At 40.6% G+C, this 15,267-nt stretch overlaps 1 protein-coding gene across 1 annotated transcript in view; it reads right to left on the bottom strand.

The window, feature by feature from the left end:
- The window catches only part of maml3 (mastermind-like transcriptional coactivator 3), a 540,993-nt gene extending 526,674 nt beyond the window's left edge, over positions 1–14,319 (bottom strand). The window contains exon 1 of the mRNA XM_060851629.1: positions 14,133–14,319. Within this exon, the coding sequence (XP_060707612.1) occupies positions 14,133–14,189 (57 nt within the window). The 5' untranslated portion in view covers positions 14,190–14,319. The remainder of the gene's footprint in view (positions 1–14,132) is intronic.
- Between the last annotated feature and the right edge of the window lie 948 nt (positions 14,320–15,267).

Genomic DNA, 15,267 nt, shown 5'->3' with positions numbered 1-15,267 from the left:
TGGATTTACTGTGGTGCAGGAGGGAGAGCTTTAGATTCCATGGACAGTAGGACTGGGTTTAGAGAAGATGGCAGACTGATCCAGTGCAACAGAGCTGAGACGAGGTTCTTTGTGGGGTGTTTCACTAGTTCTATTGGGAACTAAGTCAACAGGAGTGTGGAAACAGAGAGAGAATAACAGAAGAATATCAGGACAAAATACTTGGAGAGACAGACACACTGGCATACAGAATAGAAAGTTAACAGGTCGAAGTAGAATAAGGGAGGAAGTAATGAAGTCTAAAGTAAGGTTGCATGCACAGTTTCATAAATAAGATTGGGAATTACAGGGAAAGTGGGAAATATGAGAACATAGTGATAATGGAGCTGACTGAAGGAAGAGCAAGACTGGGTGTTAAATATGTTTTGGGACAGTGTTTGGAAAGGATAAAGAAAGGAAGGTAGAGAATAGGGGTGGCAGTATTGGTTAAGGGAAACATTGCAGTTGGAGAAAGAGGATATCTCAGAGGGTGCAAACACTGAATCATTTTGGCTAGAACGAAGAACAAAAAAAGTGTGAAATTACTTTGCTCAGTGTATACAAAAGGTAACCAACTAGTGGGAAGGATATTGGGAAACAATTCTGCAAAGAAATTACACAGAAATGCCAACACTATAGCGTAAATATAATTGGGAACTTAATTATCCAAACATGTCCTGGATTCTTGTTGTATAATAGAACAGAAAAAAAATTTACTGTCGCTTGTACTTTTCCAAAAAACTCCGTGAGACATGTTTAAGTCACCATACTCTGGCACCTACATCAATAGCAGAAATCACACATTAAAATAAATTAGGAAAAAGCCGAGCTTTGTTCGGTTCAGGCTCATGGGTTTCCAAGGTCAACGAAAAGGCAGGAACCGCATTCTCCACTGCTGCAAGAAGACAACATCAAAGCCGGACAGTAAGAGACAGTGCTGAATAAGTGTCCCTAGATTCTATTCGGGTGAATTTCCTAAAGCAGTACATGTTCAATCCAACCACACTGTAGGGAATCTAAATCATACAAAAGGATGCACTGTTGGACTGGTTCTTGGAAATAAGGTGGAACCAGTGGATCCAGTAGTGGTAAAAACACTACTACTTTAGAAGATAGTGTTACGACACAGGGTAAACTCTCCTGCTTAATTTAAAACCAGCAACACAGAAAAGATTTATCCCGTGCAGTAGTGTGAAAATTCGAGAGGCCAAGAACTAGTTAAAGTAAAAATTAACTATTTCTTAAAGTACAGAGAATAATTAACTAACTACTACTTACAAGTCTTTCTTTTAACGTACCTTTTACCTTCCCTTTTCTAATACTGATCCAATAAAACTCGGAATTAAGATTTACAAAACAACGCTTCTTATCTCAAAACCAATCTGTTTTCAACTTTCTCTGAATTCCTGTCTTCTTCTTCTTCTTGGGAATTCTGCTTCACAGATTACTGATCGATTAAAGTACCTTTTAAGGAGAGCTATTTTCTGGGTTGTGTGTAAATGTTGTTGGCTTGGCAGTTCTCCTCCCAACTGTTTAATTTTCCCCAGTCTTATACACCCCAAAACATCGGATTGTGTCATTGGCTTTTAAAATTGTCAATATACTCAATTCAAACTTGATTGGAATTTGTGTATTTTTCACGGTATAATTTAAACTAATTGGCCTAATTTAAATCTGTTTTGTCATTTCCAGGCAACCAGCTATCCTGTGGCTGGAGCACATGTTACATTATGTTTTATTGAGAACACTTGGTACCATCACTGCTAGCTTTTAACTCTCTTAAAAGTACAGGACACCCACATCTTCATACCAGATAGTGATCAATGTCATTCGCTACCATCATCGAATGATACAATGGTCAATCCAGAGTAAGAAAAATTAATTGTTGAAGAGCCAGATGTAATTGGACAAGAACAGAGCTGAGTGGGATGGGACAAAAGATTGGCAGGTAAACAATAATTGTACAATGGGTGACCTTCAAAAAGAAGACGGTTCAGGCACAGTCAAGGTGTCTTCCCTCAAATTGGAAAAAAAGCCCATACAAATCCAGAATTCCCTACATGAGAAAGAAGATAGAAATTAAGATAGAAGAAAAAGTATGCTTATGATGGGCATCAGGTAGGAAATGCAATTGAGAACCAAAAAGAATATAGAAGTTTCAGAGGAGACAGAGAACGCATTTTCAAAAATCAAAGAAGAATTATGACAAAAGACTAGCAACCACATAAAGAGGCATCCCAAAGTCTTATGGTTGTATATAAATAGGAGAAGTTCAATAAGGAGTAGTGCCTGGAATTAAAAGGAGGTTCTACACATGGAGGCAGAAAGCATGGGCATGGTATTAATACTTTGTATCTGTCTTTACTAAGGATGATAACAAGACATGATGCCACTGGAAGAAACTCTATCACTAAAGGGTTTAGAGTTGATAAGGAAGAGATTTTGGATAAACTATTGCTACTTTAGGTTGACAAGACACTGGGACCGAATGAGGTGAATCCAAGCATATTGAAAGGAGTAAATGGAAATTGCAGGGACATTGGAGACTCGAGAATAATGGAGAGTTCCAAACATCACGCCCTTGTTCAAAAAAGGGCACAAGGATATGCTCACCAATTACAGAGCAGTCAGTTTAACTTCAGTGGTCAGGAAGCTTCTAGAAACAGTTATTTAGAACTGAGTTAGTAGTCATAGAGTCATACAGCACAGAAACAGACCATTCAGTCCAACTCATTCAAGCTGACCAAGCTTCCCAAACAGAACTAGTCCCATAAGCCCATGCTTGGCCCATTTCTCTCTAAACTTTTGATATCCATGTATCTGTGAAAACGTCTTTTAAAATGTTGTAATCATACCCACCTTTACCACTTCCTCTGGCAACACATTCCATACATGCACCACCCTCTGGGTGAAAATATTGCCACTCAGGTCCCTTTTAAATCTTTCTCCTCTCATTTTAAATTTATGCCTTCTAGTTTTGGATTCCCATAAACTTGGAAAAAGCATTGGCTATTCACCTTATCTATGCCCCTAATGACGATTTCATAAACCTCTATAAAATCACCTCACAATCTCCCAAGCTCCAGTGAAATAAGTCCCAGCCTAACTGGCCTCTCCTTATTTCACCAAACCTCAAGTCAAATGGAAAAATGTTGCAAGTTAAAAATCACACAACACCAGGTTATAGTCCAACAGGTTTAATTGGAAGCACTAGCTTTCGGAGTGCTGCTCCTTTATCAGGTGGTTGTGGAGTATACAGTTTCAAGACACAGAATTTATAGCAGAAGTTTACAGTGTGATGTAACTGAAATTATATATTGAAAAAGACCTCGATTGTTTGTTAAGTCTCTCATCTTTTAGAATGAACAGGTTGGTTTCACTTTTATCATATGTAAATCGCAAAACTTTTTAAAAATAAAGTTACATTCTCAAGTGAACTTTTAACAATTTTTGCGATTTGCATATGAAAGAACTGAAACCAATATGGTCATTCTAACAGATGAGAGACTTAACAAACAATCAAGGTCTTTTTTAATATATAATTTCAGTTACTTTTCCTGATGTGTGTTAATATGATTAGACCTTGGAGTGTAGGGAGCAATTTCAAGGTCTGCGGATAATCAAAACCTACAAGCAATGTAATTACTGAGGAGGACAGTGTAGAACGTCAAGAAGAGTAGAAATCTTGGTGAAGTGTGCAGTTAGCCAGCAAATAAAGTTCAGTGCAGAGAGGTAGGAGGTGATGCACTTTAGTAGAAAAAACATTGATGGACAATATCACACAAGGGGTACAATTCTAAACAGGGTCCAGCAGCAAAGGGACCTGGGTATGTATGTGCACAGGCCAGTGAAGATAGCAAAATAGCTGCAGCAGCCAATAAACTGTACAACATACTGTGTTTTATTAGTAAGGGTATGGTGGAGCACAAGAACAAGGAGGTGATGGTCAACTTGCACACAATTGTTAGAATTCAGCCAAAAGTTTTGTGTACAGTGCTGGGTGTCACATGATGGGAGAAAGTGAGGAGTGCAGATGCTGGAGATCAGAGTCGAGAGTGTGATGCTGGAAAAGCACAGCAGGTCAGGCAGCATCTGAGGAGCAGGAGAATTGACATTTCGGGCATAAGCCCTTCATCAGGAATTATACTCCTCGGATGCTGCCTGACCAGCTATGCTTTTCCAGCACCACACTCTCGACTCAGGATGTCGCACTATAGGAGGAATGAGAATGCACTGCAAAAGATAAAGAAGAGAATTACAAGAACGGTCCTAGGGATGAGAAATTTCAATTACGAGGACAGATTGTTCCAGTCTGGGACCGATCCAATAGTGAGGCCGTGGTGTGCATGTTCACCAGTCCCTTAATGGCAAGACAGGTCGATAAAGTGGATAAGTTGGCATATGGGATACTTGTCTTCATGAGCCAAGGCATGGAGTTGAAGGGAGTTACGCTGGTTTGGCCACAGCTAGAGTTTTGTGTGCACTTCTGGAATTCATATAGCATCACAGGGATGTAAAGCACGGAATCAGACCCTTCAATAGAGTGCTGACTAGATATCCTAAATTAATCTAGTCCCATTTGCCAGCACTTGGCCCTTCTTATTCATATACCCATCCAGATGCCTTTTAAATTGTTGTAATTGTACCAGCCTCCACCACTTCCTCTGGCAGCTCATTCCATACAAGTACCACCCTCTGTGTGAAAAAGCTTCCTCGAAGATCTTTTTTATATCTTTCCCCTCTCACCTTAAACCAACGTTCTCTAGTTTTGGACTCCCTACCCTGGGAAAAAGATCTTAGTTATTTACTCTATCCATGGTCCTCATGATTTTATAAACTTCTATAAAAAAGGTCATCCTCAGTCTCCGACGCTCCAGGGAAAGCAGCCCCAGTCTAGACAGCCTCTCCCTATAGCTCAAGCCCTCCAACCCTGGCGACATCCTTGTAAATCTTTTCCAAACCCTTTCAATTTTCACAACATCCTTTCTACAGCAGGGAGACCAGAACTGCATGCAGTACAGATTGTTCTGCTATAATGTGTATTTCTAAAGCATGAACTTTTAAAATGTATGTTGGCTGTAACACAATTACAGTGCCAACACTCGAAGTGCTGTTTCTAAAGCGTGATTTTTTCTATAACATGGGGTTACACAAGAATGGAACCATTGCGTTATAGAAGCGACTGTATTCCAAAAGCGGCCAAACCAATGTTCTGTACAGCCGCAACATGACCTCCCAACTCCTGTACTCAATGCACTGACCAATAAAGACAAGTTTACCAAACGCCTTCTTCACTACCCTGTGTGCATGGGACTCCATCTTCAAGAAACTATGAACTTGCACCCCTAGGCCGCTCTGTTCAGCAACACTCCACAGTAACATTATAGGTAGAATGGGACTGCACTGGAGAGGTTGTTATAGAATCACAGAAACCCTACAGCTCAGACAGAGGCCATTTAGCCCTTTGAGTCTGCACCAACCCACTGCAGATCATCTCACCCCCAGTGTATCCATATAACCCTGTATTTATTGTAGCTAACCCACCTAGCCTGTATAATCCTAGACACAATGAGGTAATTTGGCAAGGTTAATCTACCCAACCTGCACATCTTTAGACTGTGGGAGGAAACCGGAGCACCCAGCAGAAACCCACACAGACACGGGGAGAATGTGCAAACTCCACACAGACAGTCGCTAGAAGCTGGAATCGAACCAGAGCTCCTGGTGCTTGGGGCAGCAGTGCTAACCACTGAGTCACTGTGCCACCCCTTTTTAAATATAAAAGCTATTTTGCATTCAAACTTGTTTTTTTTTTCCCTTTCTGTGCACATGGAGTTTACTTTTAAGATGCAGAGGAGATTTACCAGGACGTTGCCTGGGCTGGAGAGTTTCAGTTATGAAGAGAGATTGGACAGACTGGGCTTGTTTTCCTTGGAGCAGGGGAGTTAGTCGGATTTACAAAATCACGAGGGGCACGGACAGGGCAGAATGGAAGAAACTTTTCCCCGTGGCGGAGGGATCAATGACGACGGGACATAGATTTAAAATGGTAAGGGGGAGGTGGGGACGTGAGGAAAATCCTTTCCCACCACCATCTGTGTGTAATCTGGAACGCTGTCTGTAAGGATGGTAGACACAGATACCGTCCTCACGTTGAAATAGTATCTTTGTGGTACACTGACAATTTCAAGGCACCTTAAGACTATGGTTGAGAGTGTGTTGCTGGAAAAGCACAGCAGGTCAGGCAGCATCCGACGAGCAGGAAAATCAACGTTTCGGGCTGGAGCCCTTCACATTCCTGCTCCCCAGATACTGCCTGACCTGCTGAACTTTCCTAGCATCACACTCACAACTCTGATCTCCAGCATCTGCAGACCTCACTGTCTCCACATTAAGGCTACGGGCCAAGTACTGGAAATAACAGATTCAAATAGGTTTTGACTGGCTCAGACTTGAAGTGTAGAGCCTTTTTCTGTGCCGTAGACCTCTACGACTCTAAGTTCCCCAGAGACTAAGAGCAAATCTTATAGAAGTTTTCAAACTCATGATGGGGCTGGACAAATTAGATAGGGAGAAACTGATCCCACCTGTGAAAAGGATCAATAACTAGAGGGCAGAGCATTAAAATGATTTATAAAGGAAGGAAACGGGAGGTGCGAAAACCTGATCACACTGGAGACTTTCTGCCTCTATTCCTGATGAAGGGCTTTTGCCCGAAACGTCGATTTTGCTGCTCCTCAGATGCTGCCTGACCGGCTGTGCTTTTCCAGCACCACTCTAATCTAGATTCTGATCTCCAGCATCTGTAGTCCTCACTACAACCGAACAGGTTCACTAACTGAATTCAGCCATCCCTACCTGGTCAAGCCTGCACATGACTTATGACCCACAGCAATGTGGCTGACTAATTACTGCCCTCTGAAATTGCCCAGCAAGCTACTCAAATTGTGCCAAACCGTTACCAGGCAGGCTACAGAGGTTCATGATGTCAGCTTCTCAAGGGCATTAGGAATGGACATCAACTCCTGGTTTTTGTGAAATGCCCACATCCCTCGCTTATTTTTAAAAATCCAGAAAAGCGAGATGGGACCACAGCTCATGTGACAGATTCACCTGCAGAAAATTCGAGGCTGCCATTCCAATACAGTACTTAGTGAGTGCTGTACAATTAGTGTACCTCTTTCAGATGAAGCCCAATCTGCCCTCTTAGCTGGATGGAAAAACATCCATTGAAAAACATCTTTGAAAAAAGGAGCAGTGGGTGTTATCCCTGGAGCCCTGATCAATATTTAATCACTGAATCATCATTAGATGTCGTGGTAATCATCATGTAGTTGTTTGTGGCTGTTTGCTGTGTGTGGATTGGCTACAGTGTTTACTACATTATAATAGTGACAACTAACCCTTTTAAATTCTTTATTCACTGTAAATTCACTTGGAGATGTCCAGCAGTTTCTTTGAAGACTAAACCAAACAGATGAGATTGATTAGTCCTGAGACACAACATAATTTGCACCACACAGCCTTTATATACATGTTCATGATTTAAATGACAACAACTCACACACAGGCAAAAGGAAAAGGTTTCTTAGAATGAAATAGCTATAATGTCCAAACGCATGGAACATGGAGAGAATAACAGCCAAGTAAAACAGGAATATCCAAAAAAGTATCAGTGTCTGATATAATTGTCTAAACCAATGATTAATAATTATGATTTAGTTCAGTTTCGGTACACTTTCTTTACGAGATGTTTTAAGAAAACCATCTTAAATATCTATTGAAAACTTAACCATAATATGGACTATGGCAGCTCTACACGTCTGTAACTTAAACATTATCATATAGAACCCTCTGCTCTCAACTCTAATTGATCTTTTTCCTAAAGCATTGCTTGCAGTTTTAAATAGCCACAACTTGGTGTGTGTGTTTGTGCCCAGGTTTGAAGATTGAGCCGTTACTACACAGAACAGAATTTACATGAATTCTTCCATGCTAAGGAATTTCTGCTTTACCTGGGAGCTCTGCAGACTACCTCTGTTCGAGTAAGACTAAAACCTGGGATAGAATATCTCTAATTGAACTGGATTGATAGTGTAGGTAAAAACAAGGACTGCAGATGCTGGAAACCAGAGTTTAGATTAGAGTGGTGCTGGAAAAGCACAGCAGGTCAGGCAGCATCCGAGGAGCAGGAAAATTGATGTTTCAGGCAAAAGCCCTTCATCAGGAATAGAGGCAGGGTGTCTGCAGAGTGGGGAGATAAATGAGAGGGGGGTGGGGGTGGGGAGAAAGTAGCATAGAGTACAATAGGTGAGTGGGGATGGGGATGGAGGTGATAGGTCAAAGAGGAGAGTGGGAGAAGGTAGTAAAGAGTACAATGGATTGATAGTGTGTCAGTTTGACTCACCTGGTAAGGTTCTTTGTGTAAATCAGCAAACTGTATGTTGAAAACCCACATTGGGCATCAACTTAGATTGTTTATTCCAAACGTACATTACTAAAGACTGTATGGTGGGAAGCAAAGTCCTCTGATTAAAAGCAGTTTGGAAGAAGGTATGCAAATCTTTTTTCTGATGTTCTATCTTTAAAATGTAGAGCAGAGTCAACGATACAAAATTGGTGCCAAACTGAGGGAAAACCTTGAAAAGAACAGGACCTGAACACTAGATAGATTAATTGTAACTGCATTGGGTTACCACATGGAATAAGATCGTATCAACAAAATTGTCAAATAGTCACTACGTTTCCAATTCATTAACTCTACATGAAACACCTTGAGTTGCTTCAGGAGGAATGCAATTGTGAGCTACTTATTTTATACATGCCTAAAACAAAAAGCAGAAAATGCTGGAAATACTCAAGCAGATTATGGCAGCACCCTTGGAAAGAAAGAGAGATAATGTTTCAGGTCTGTAATCTTTCATCAGAGCTGGGAAAAGTTAGGCTTTGAGCAACAGATGGTTGGATAAGGTCAAAAAAGACAAATGTGTGATAGGGTGAAAGCTAGGCAAGATTGAATAACATAGTTAGTCTTTCAGGGCCAAACAAATGGTATAATATCTTGCTCAGTTGAGAACAATCTTGCCTTGGAGTTAAAAGATTGTGGATCCAAAACTAACTGTGAATTAAGCACATAATGTAGACACAAAGAAACGTGTGTGGAACAATAAAAACAGATCAAACTTATTACAAGGAGAGGAAATACTGGAATGAGATCAAAGAATAAAATCACAGAGCACAGCACATGCAAATAGTATAAAAAAATTAACAGTTATATTTTCTAACACAGGATTGAGATCAAGTGTGGAATGGAGCAGCATAAAAAACTCCAAAAGCAAAATACATAAATACGCACATTCAGAACCAGAATAAAAAATACTCAAAGCATAGATTGAGGTAAAAGCATAGGGCAAATCATGTAAAGGATCGAGGAAAAAAAAGCGTTGCAAATGTAAGATTTAAACGAATTTCAGAACAAAAGCAGAAGGGAAAACTTTAAAACGGTAACTACCCTGGATCCCACTGTCATTGCGAACTACTGCCCCATCTCCAAACTCTTTACGTGTGCTGTTCCTCCCAAGTGTTTGTACACGTTTAAATCCCTTCAAATAGATGCTCATGCCTGCCACAGTATCAAAATGTTTTTTAACCAAAGTCACAAACATGTGAATGTGGCAATAGTAAACTCTCCCTCCTCAATTTAGAGCTTCATGAAGTTGTACAGCACAGAAACAGTCTACTCGGTCCAACTCATCCATGCCAACCAGATTTCCTTACCTAATCTAGTCCCATTTGCCAGCATTTGGCCCATAATCCTCCAAACCCTTCTTATTCATGCAACAATCCAGACACCTTTTAAATGTTGTAATTGTACCTGCCTCCACCACTTCCTCTGGCAGCTCATTCAATACATGTACCACCCTCTGCATGAAAAAGTTATCCCTTAGATCCTTTTTAAATCTTACCCCTGTCACCTTAAATCGACGCCCTTTAACATGGACTCCACAATACTTGGGAAAAGACCTTGGTTCTTTACCCTATTCGTGCCCCTCATGATTTTATAAACTTTTCTAAAGTCACCCCTCAACCTCCGATGCTCCAGGGAAAATAGCCCCAGCCTATTCAGCATCTCCCTACAGCTCAACCCCTCCAAAGCTGGCAATATCCCTTGTAAATCTTTTCTGAACGCTTTCAAGTTTCACAATATCCTTGTTATTGCAGGGAGACTAGAATTGTAAGCAGTACAGCCTGTTCTGTTAAACTGTGCATTTTGTCAACGTGAGTTCGCTGTAACGCAATTGCTAAATTGGGGACGCTGTTTCTAAAATGTGAACTTTTAAAACGCGTGTTGTCTGAAATACGGTTATAGCACCAACACTTTAAGCATGGTTTCTAAAGCGCAATTTTTCTATAACACGGGGTTGCATAAGAATGCAACCATTGTGTTAGAGAAGAAGTGACTGTATTCCAGTAGTGGCCCAACCAATGTCCTGTATAGCCACAGCATGACCTCCCTACTCCTATACTCAATGCACAATAAAGATAAGCAAACCAAACACCTTCTTCACTAACCTAACTACCTACGAATCCACTTTCAAGGAACTATGAACCTGCACTCCAAGGTCTCTTTATTCAGCAACATTCCCCAAGACCTTACCATTAAGTGTGTAAGTCCTGCTCTGATTTGCTTTTCCAAAATACAGCACCTCACATTTATCTAAATTAAAGTCCATCTGCCACTCCTCAGTCCACTGGACCATCTGATCAAGAACCTATTGTACTCTCAGATAATCTTCTTCGCTGTCCAATTTTGGTGTCATCTGCAAAGATATTAACCATATCTCCTATGTTCACATGCAAATCATTTGTATAAATGATGAAAAACTGTTGACCCAGTACTGATCCTTGCGGCACTCTGCTGGTCACAGGCCGCCAGTCTGAAAAGCAGCCCTCCACCACCACCTTCTGTCTTCTACCTTTGAGCCAGTTCTATAACTAAATGGCTAGTTCTCCCTGTATTGCTGATCAGTCTCCCATGGGGAACCTTGTGAATGCCTTACTGAAGCCCATACAGATCATGTCCACTCCTCTGCCCACATCAGTCCACTTCATTACTCTTCAAAAAGCTCAATCAGGTTAGTCAGTCATGATTTCCCACATACAAAGCCTATCCTGAATTAGTCCTTGCTTTTCCAAACATATGTAAATCTGCCCCTCAGGATTCCCTCCAACAACTTGCCCACTACTGATGTCAGGCTTACCGGTCTATAGTTCCCTGATCTTTCCTTCTCACTTTTCCTAAGTACTGACACCACATTAGCCAACCTCCAGTCTTCTGACACCTCACCTGTGACTATCGATGATACAAATATCTCAGCAAAGGGTCCAGCAATCACTTCCTTAGCTTCTGTCAGAGTTCTAGAGTACACCTGACAAAGTTCCAGGGATTTTTCCATCTTCATGCATTTTAAACTATCCAACACCTCCTCTTCTGTAATACAGCCATTTCTCAAAATGTTACTATTTATTTCCCCGCCATGTTCTCTATCTTCAATACCCTTCTCCACAGCAAACACTGATGCAAAATACTCATTTTGTATCTCCTCCATCTCCCGCAGTTCCACACGTAAGCAGCCTTACTGATCTTTAATTGGTTCTATTCTCTCCCTAGATATCATTTTGTCCTTAATATATTTGTAGGATTCCTTTGGATTCTCCTTAATCCTATTTGCCAATTTGGCAGCAGCCTTTAACACTCGACCACACCATCCTCCTCCAACATTTCTCTATTGTTGTGCAATTTGGTGCTCCATTCCTTAGTTTCATTCTTAGCTCTCTAATCATAGAATTAGTTATAAAGGGTGTCTCTTCATGTTTCACACTCAGTCGCCTCAAGTATTCCTTGAGAATCTATCCTTGTCTTAGTTCTTATTTACATGTCAGCCCTCAGCAACAACACTAAGGGTGCAGTGTTAGTTTTGACATGTATGCACATGACATCACTATTACTAAATGATTAGACCGTTCATTAGGCATTCTGCATTGAAATGAGCAGAAACATCCTCTAGTTAAAAATTGGAAAGAACAAAGCTATTGCCTTTGATCCTCAGTACTAACTATATTCCCTGGCTATCAAATCCATTCCCTCTCCCAGTCAACTGCCTCTGACTCCAAAGTAAGCTTGACCCCAAAGTAAGCTAGCATTTACATCGCTAGGATTACCTGCTTCAACCGATGCAATATCACTCTATGCCACCTCCCACTTGCTACCCTTTGTAACCATAACAGCATCCAACACAGAACTGCCCATATCCTTAAGTACATTAAATCCCATTCACCCAGCATTCCTGATTAGGCAATGCCTCATTGTAGAAGTGTTCATCTTTGCTTTGAAATCATTTAATGGGCTTGTTCTATGTCAGATGCTGTCACTGAAACTCTTGTGTCTGTAATCTCCTCCAGCCCAAAATCTCTCCGATGTATCTTTGTCACCCTAATTCTGGCCTTATTTACATCTCCAATGATGTAAATAAGCTGCCTAGCACCCAAACAACAGAATTTCCTCTCTAAACCTCTCTTACATTTTTCTCCTTTAAGGAACTACCTCTCTGATAAGGCTTTGAGGCTTCTTGAACTAGTATAATCCCTTGTGGTTCAGTGTCATTGTTTGTTTTACAGTGGAGAAAGTGAGGACTGCAGATGCTGGAGATCAGAGCTAAAAAAATGTGTTGCTGGAAAAGCGCAGCAGGTCAAGCAGCATCCAAAGAGCAGGAGAGTCGATGTTTCGGGCACGAGCCCTTCTTCGGGAATAAGCTCATTCCAAAGACTTTCCTCATTGCTCAAGAAGGGCTCATGCCCGAAACGTCGATTCTCCTGCTCTTTGGATACTGCCTGACCTGCTGCACTTTTTCCAGCAACACATTTTCAGCTGTTTTACAGTGCTCCTGTGAAGTTGCTTGGGATATTTTATTGAGTAAATGCTTCCACATAGATACAAGTTATTGTTGCTAGCTATTCACATTATCCTGACTAAAGCAAAGCACACAGGACATGTTGAGAATAAAAAAAATTTGATTACATTCACAGTGATCAAGGCCTGAAATAATTCAACTAATTTAAAAACTTTAAAAACCAAAAGAAAGTTGTCTTCTGATTTCCCCATTGCACACTAGACCCAAGATTTGTGTAACCTAGGCTTAAACATGGCTGCATTGACAATAAAAGACTAGACACTAAGCCAAAACAGAAAATACGAGAAAGGATTTAGACTAGGTGGACTACAAGACACAAGGTAACATACTGCAGACCGCACGTACAGACACAGATCTAAAACACTGGGCAGATTTAGATCACAATTAAAACATGTGATGGAATATTTATTGGATTAGGATAAACGCACTGAAGAGAGCGAGCAATGGGATGATGAAGATATCTGCTCCAAGACATGGCTAAAACATGGTGTAGACGAAGCAACTATTGAACTGAGACCAATATCACAGATTGGATCCGTGTCAGCAATAAAACATAGGAGTGTCTACATGATTGAATCCAGCTTTAGAAGCAACACATGGATTAATCCTCGAAATTGGGAGAAACATGACACCAAAGTAGTTAAAAGAACAAGTCAAAAATATGGGCTGGATTAGCTGCACGATCAGGATTAGAGACTTGTTTAGTACTGTATCACACCTTTAGCCTCAGTGTATTATGGAACCTTCTCTCCCGATTTCTCGGTTTATTCTAGAATCAAACCTCAACTGACAAACGCACTTTTCTGTATCACTTCAGCTTTAATAAAGGAGTTCCAGAAATAAGCACGACCAACAGATTTACATATGAAGATTTGTTACAAATTTGCTCTGGTTGACAGTAAGTTGAACTGTAACATATCAGTGAGTTTAATTACAAAGCCCAGACTCCCCCACTTGCAATAGCCACACAATATAAAACATTGTCAATTACATACGAGTATTCTGCAAGCATGCCTTGGACTAAGACACCAGGAGAGTGTAGATGCTAATGTAGTGTTCACAATACAATATGAGAGCTTCCCTTTTGATGGAGCACCAGTAAAGTTGGTGGTTTAAACCAACTGAACTTAACGGAAACCTTACCTCTTCACAATTGGTTTTCATATCACTTGCATACCAGTGCTTTGCCACTGTAAACATTCAGGTCGTGTGAAGCCAGTCTTGGTATCTCAGCAGCCTCGTTGTTCTCATGATAATGAAGCTGCTCCCCATAACAAAAGCTTCTTTCTCTATCCTGTTCCCTCTTGATAATCACACTCATGCAGTCTTTTAAAACACTCAGACTGCTTTTGCTTGTAGTTTAAATGGGGTGGGGAGGGGGGACCGGGTGATGGGAGGGAGGAGGGAGCTGAAGAAAGGAAACTCTGATTTTTATCAAACTAGTACCTGTAGTGGATAAATCAGTAATCTAGGTGGATTTAAGTGGACTTTCCAGGAACGCTAATAAAATATGAAGTAGAGGTTTAGCAAGGTCAGGACTTGGGTTCAGCAATAAACGAACTCAGGATTCGGACGAAAACACAGAACACGTTCTTTACATTAAATCAGTTAAAACATGGGACGGATTTCCTGTTGGATCAGGATTATGTGAATCTTAAACTATGAGACAGATCATCTCTGGGATCAGGACTACATAGATCCCTTCAAAATAATGTTAGGACATACAATAAAACACATGGGAGCAAGATGAAGCATTACATAGATTAGATTAAAAAAGGAAAATGTCAGAGTCTGAGAAATAAAGTAAGCAAAATAATTCTATAAGATTTCCTGTAAATTTCATTTTAATCTAATAAATTCATCAGTAATTAAATTTCACAGGCAACATATTTGAAGCAACATTTTATTAGGTGTTTTCGATACTTTTTGTACTTTGTTTGAACAAATGTTGTTCAAGATTGCAAGTCAATTCAAAGGAAAAGGCATTTCTGATGAAAATTGAAAAGTGTGGTGCTGGAAAAGCACAGCAAGTCAACTCTCCTGTTCCTCGGATGCTGCCTGACTGGCTGTGTTTTTCCAATGCCACATATTTCGACTCTAATCTCCAGCATCTGCAGTCCTCACTTTCTCTCATTTCCGATGAAAGACCATTGACCCAAATGTTAACCTTGCCTCTCCCGCTACAAATCTTGACCGACCTGCAGAATCTTTCCAGTATTTTCTGCTTCCATTTAAAATGATCTTTTAACTGTTTAGTCCTATGCTCTCTTGTCCCACT

This window comes from Hemiscyllium ocellatum, chromosome 36 (genome assembly GCF_020745735.1).
Source record: "Hemiscyllium ocellatum isolate sHemOce1 chromosome 36, sHemOce1.pat.X.cur, whole genome shotgun sequence".
Classification (NCBI taxonomy): domain Eukaryota; kingdom Metazoa; phylum Chordata; class Chondrichthyes; order Orectolobiformes; family Hemiscylliidae; genus Hemiscyllium; species Hemiscyllium ocellatum.
Note: the sequence above shows the minus strand (reverse complement) of the source record. Positions and strands in the feature narration are given on the sequence as shown.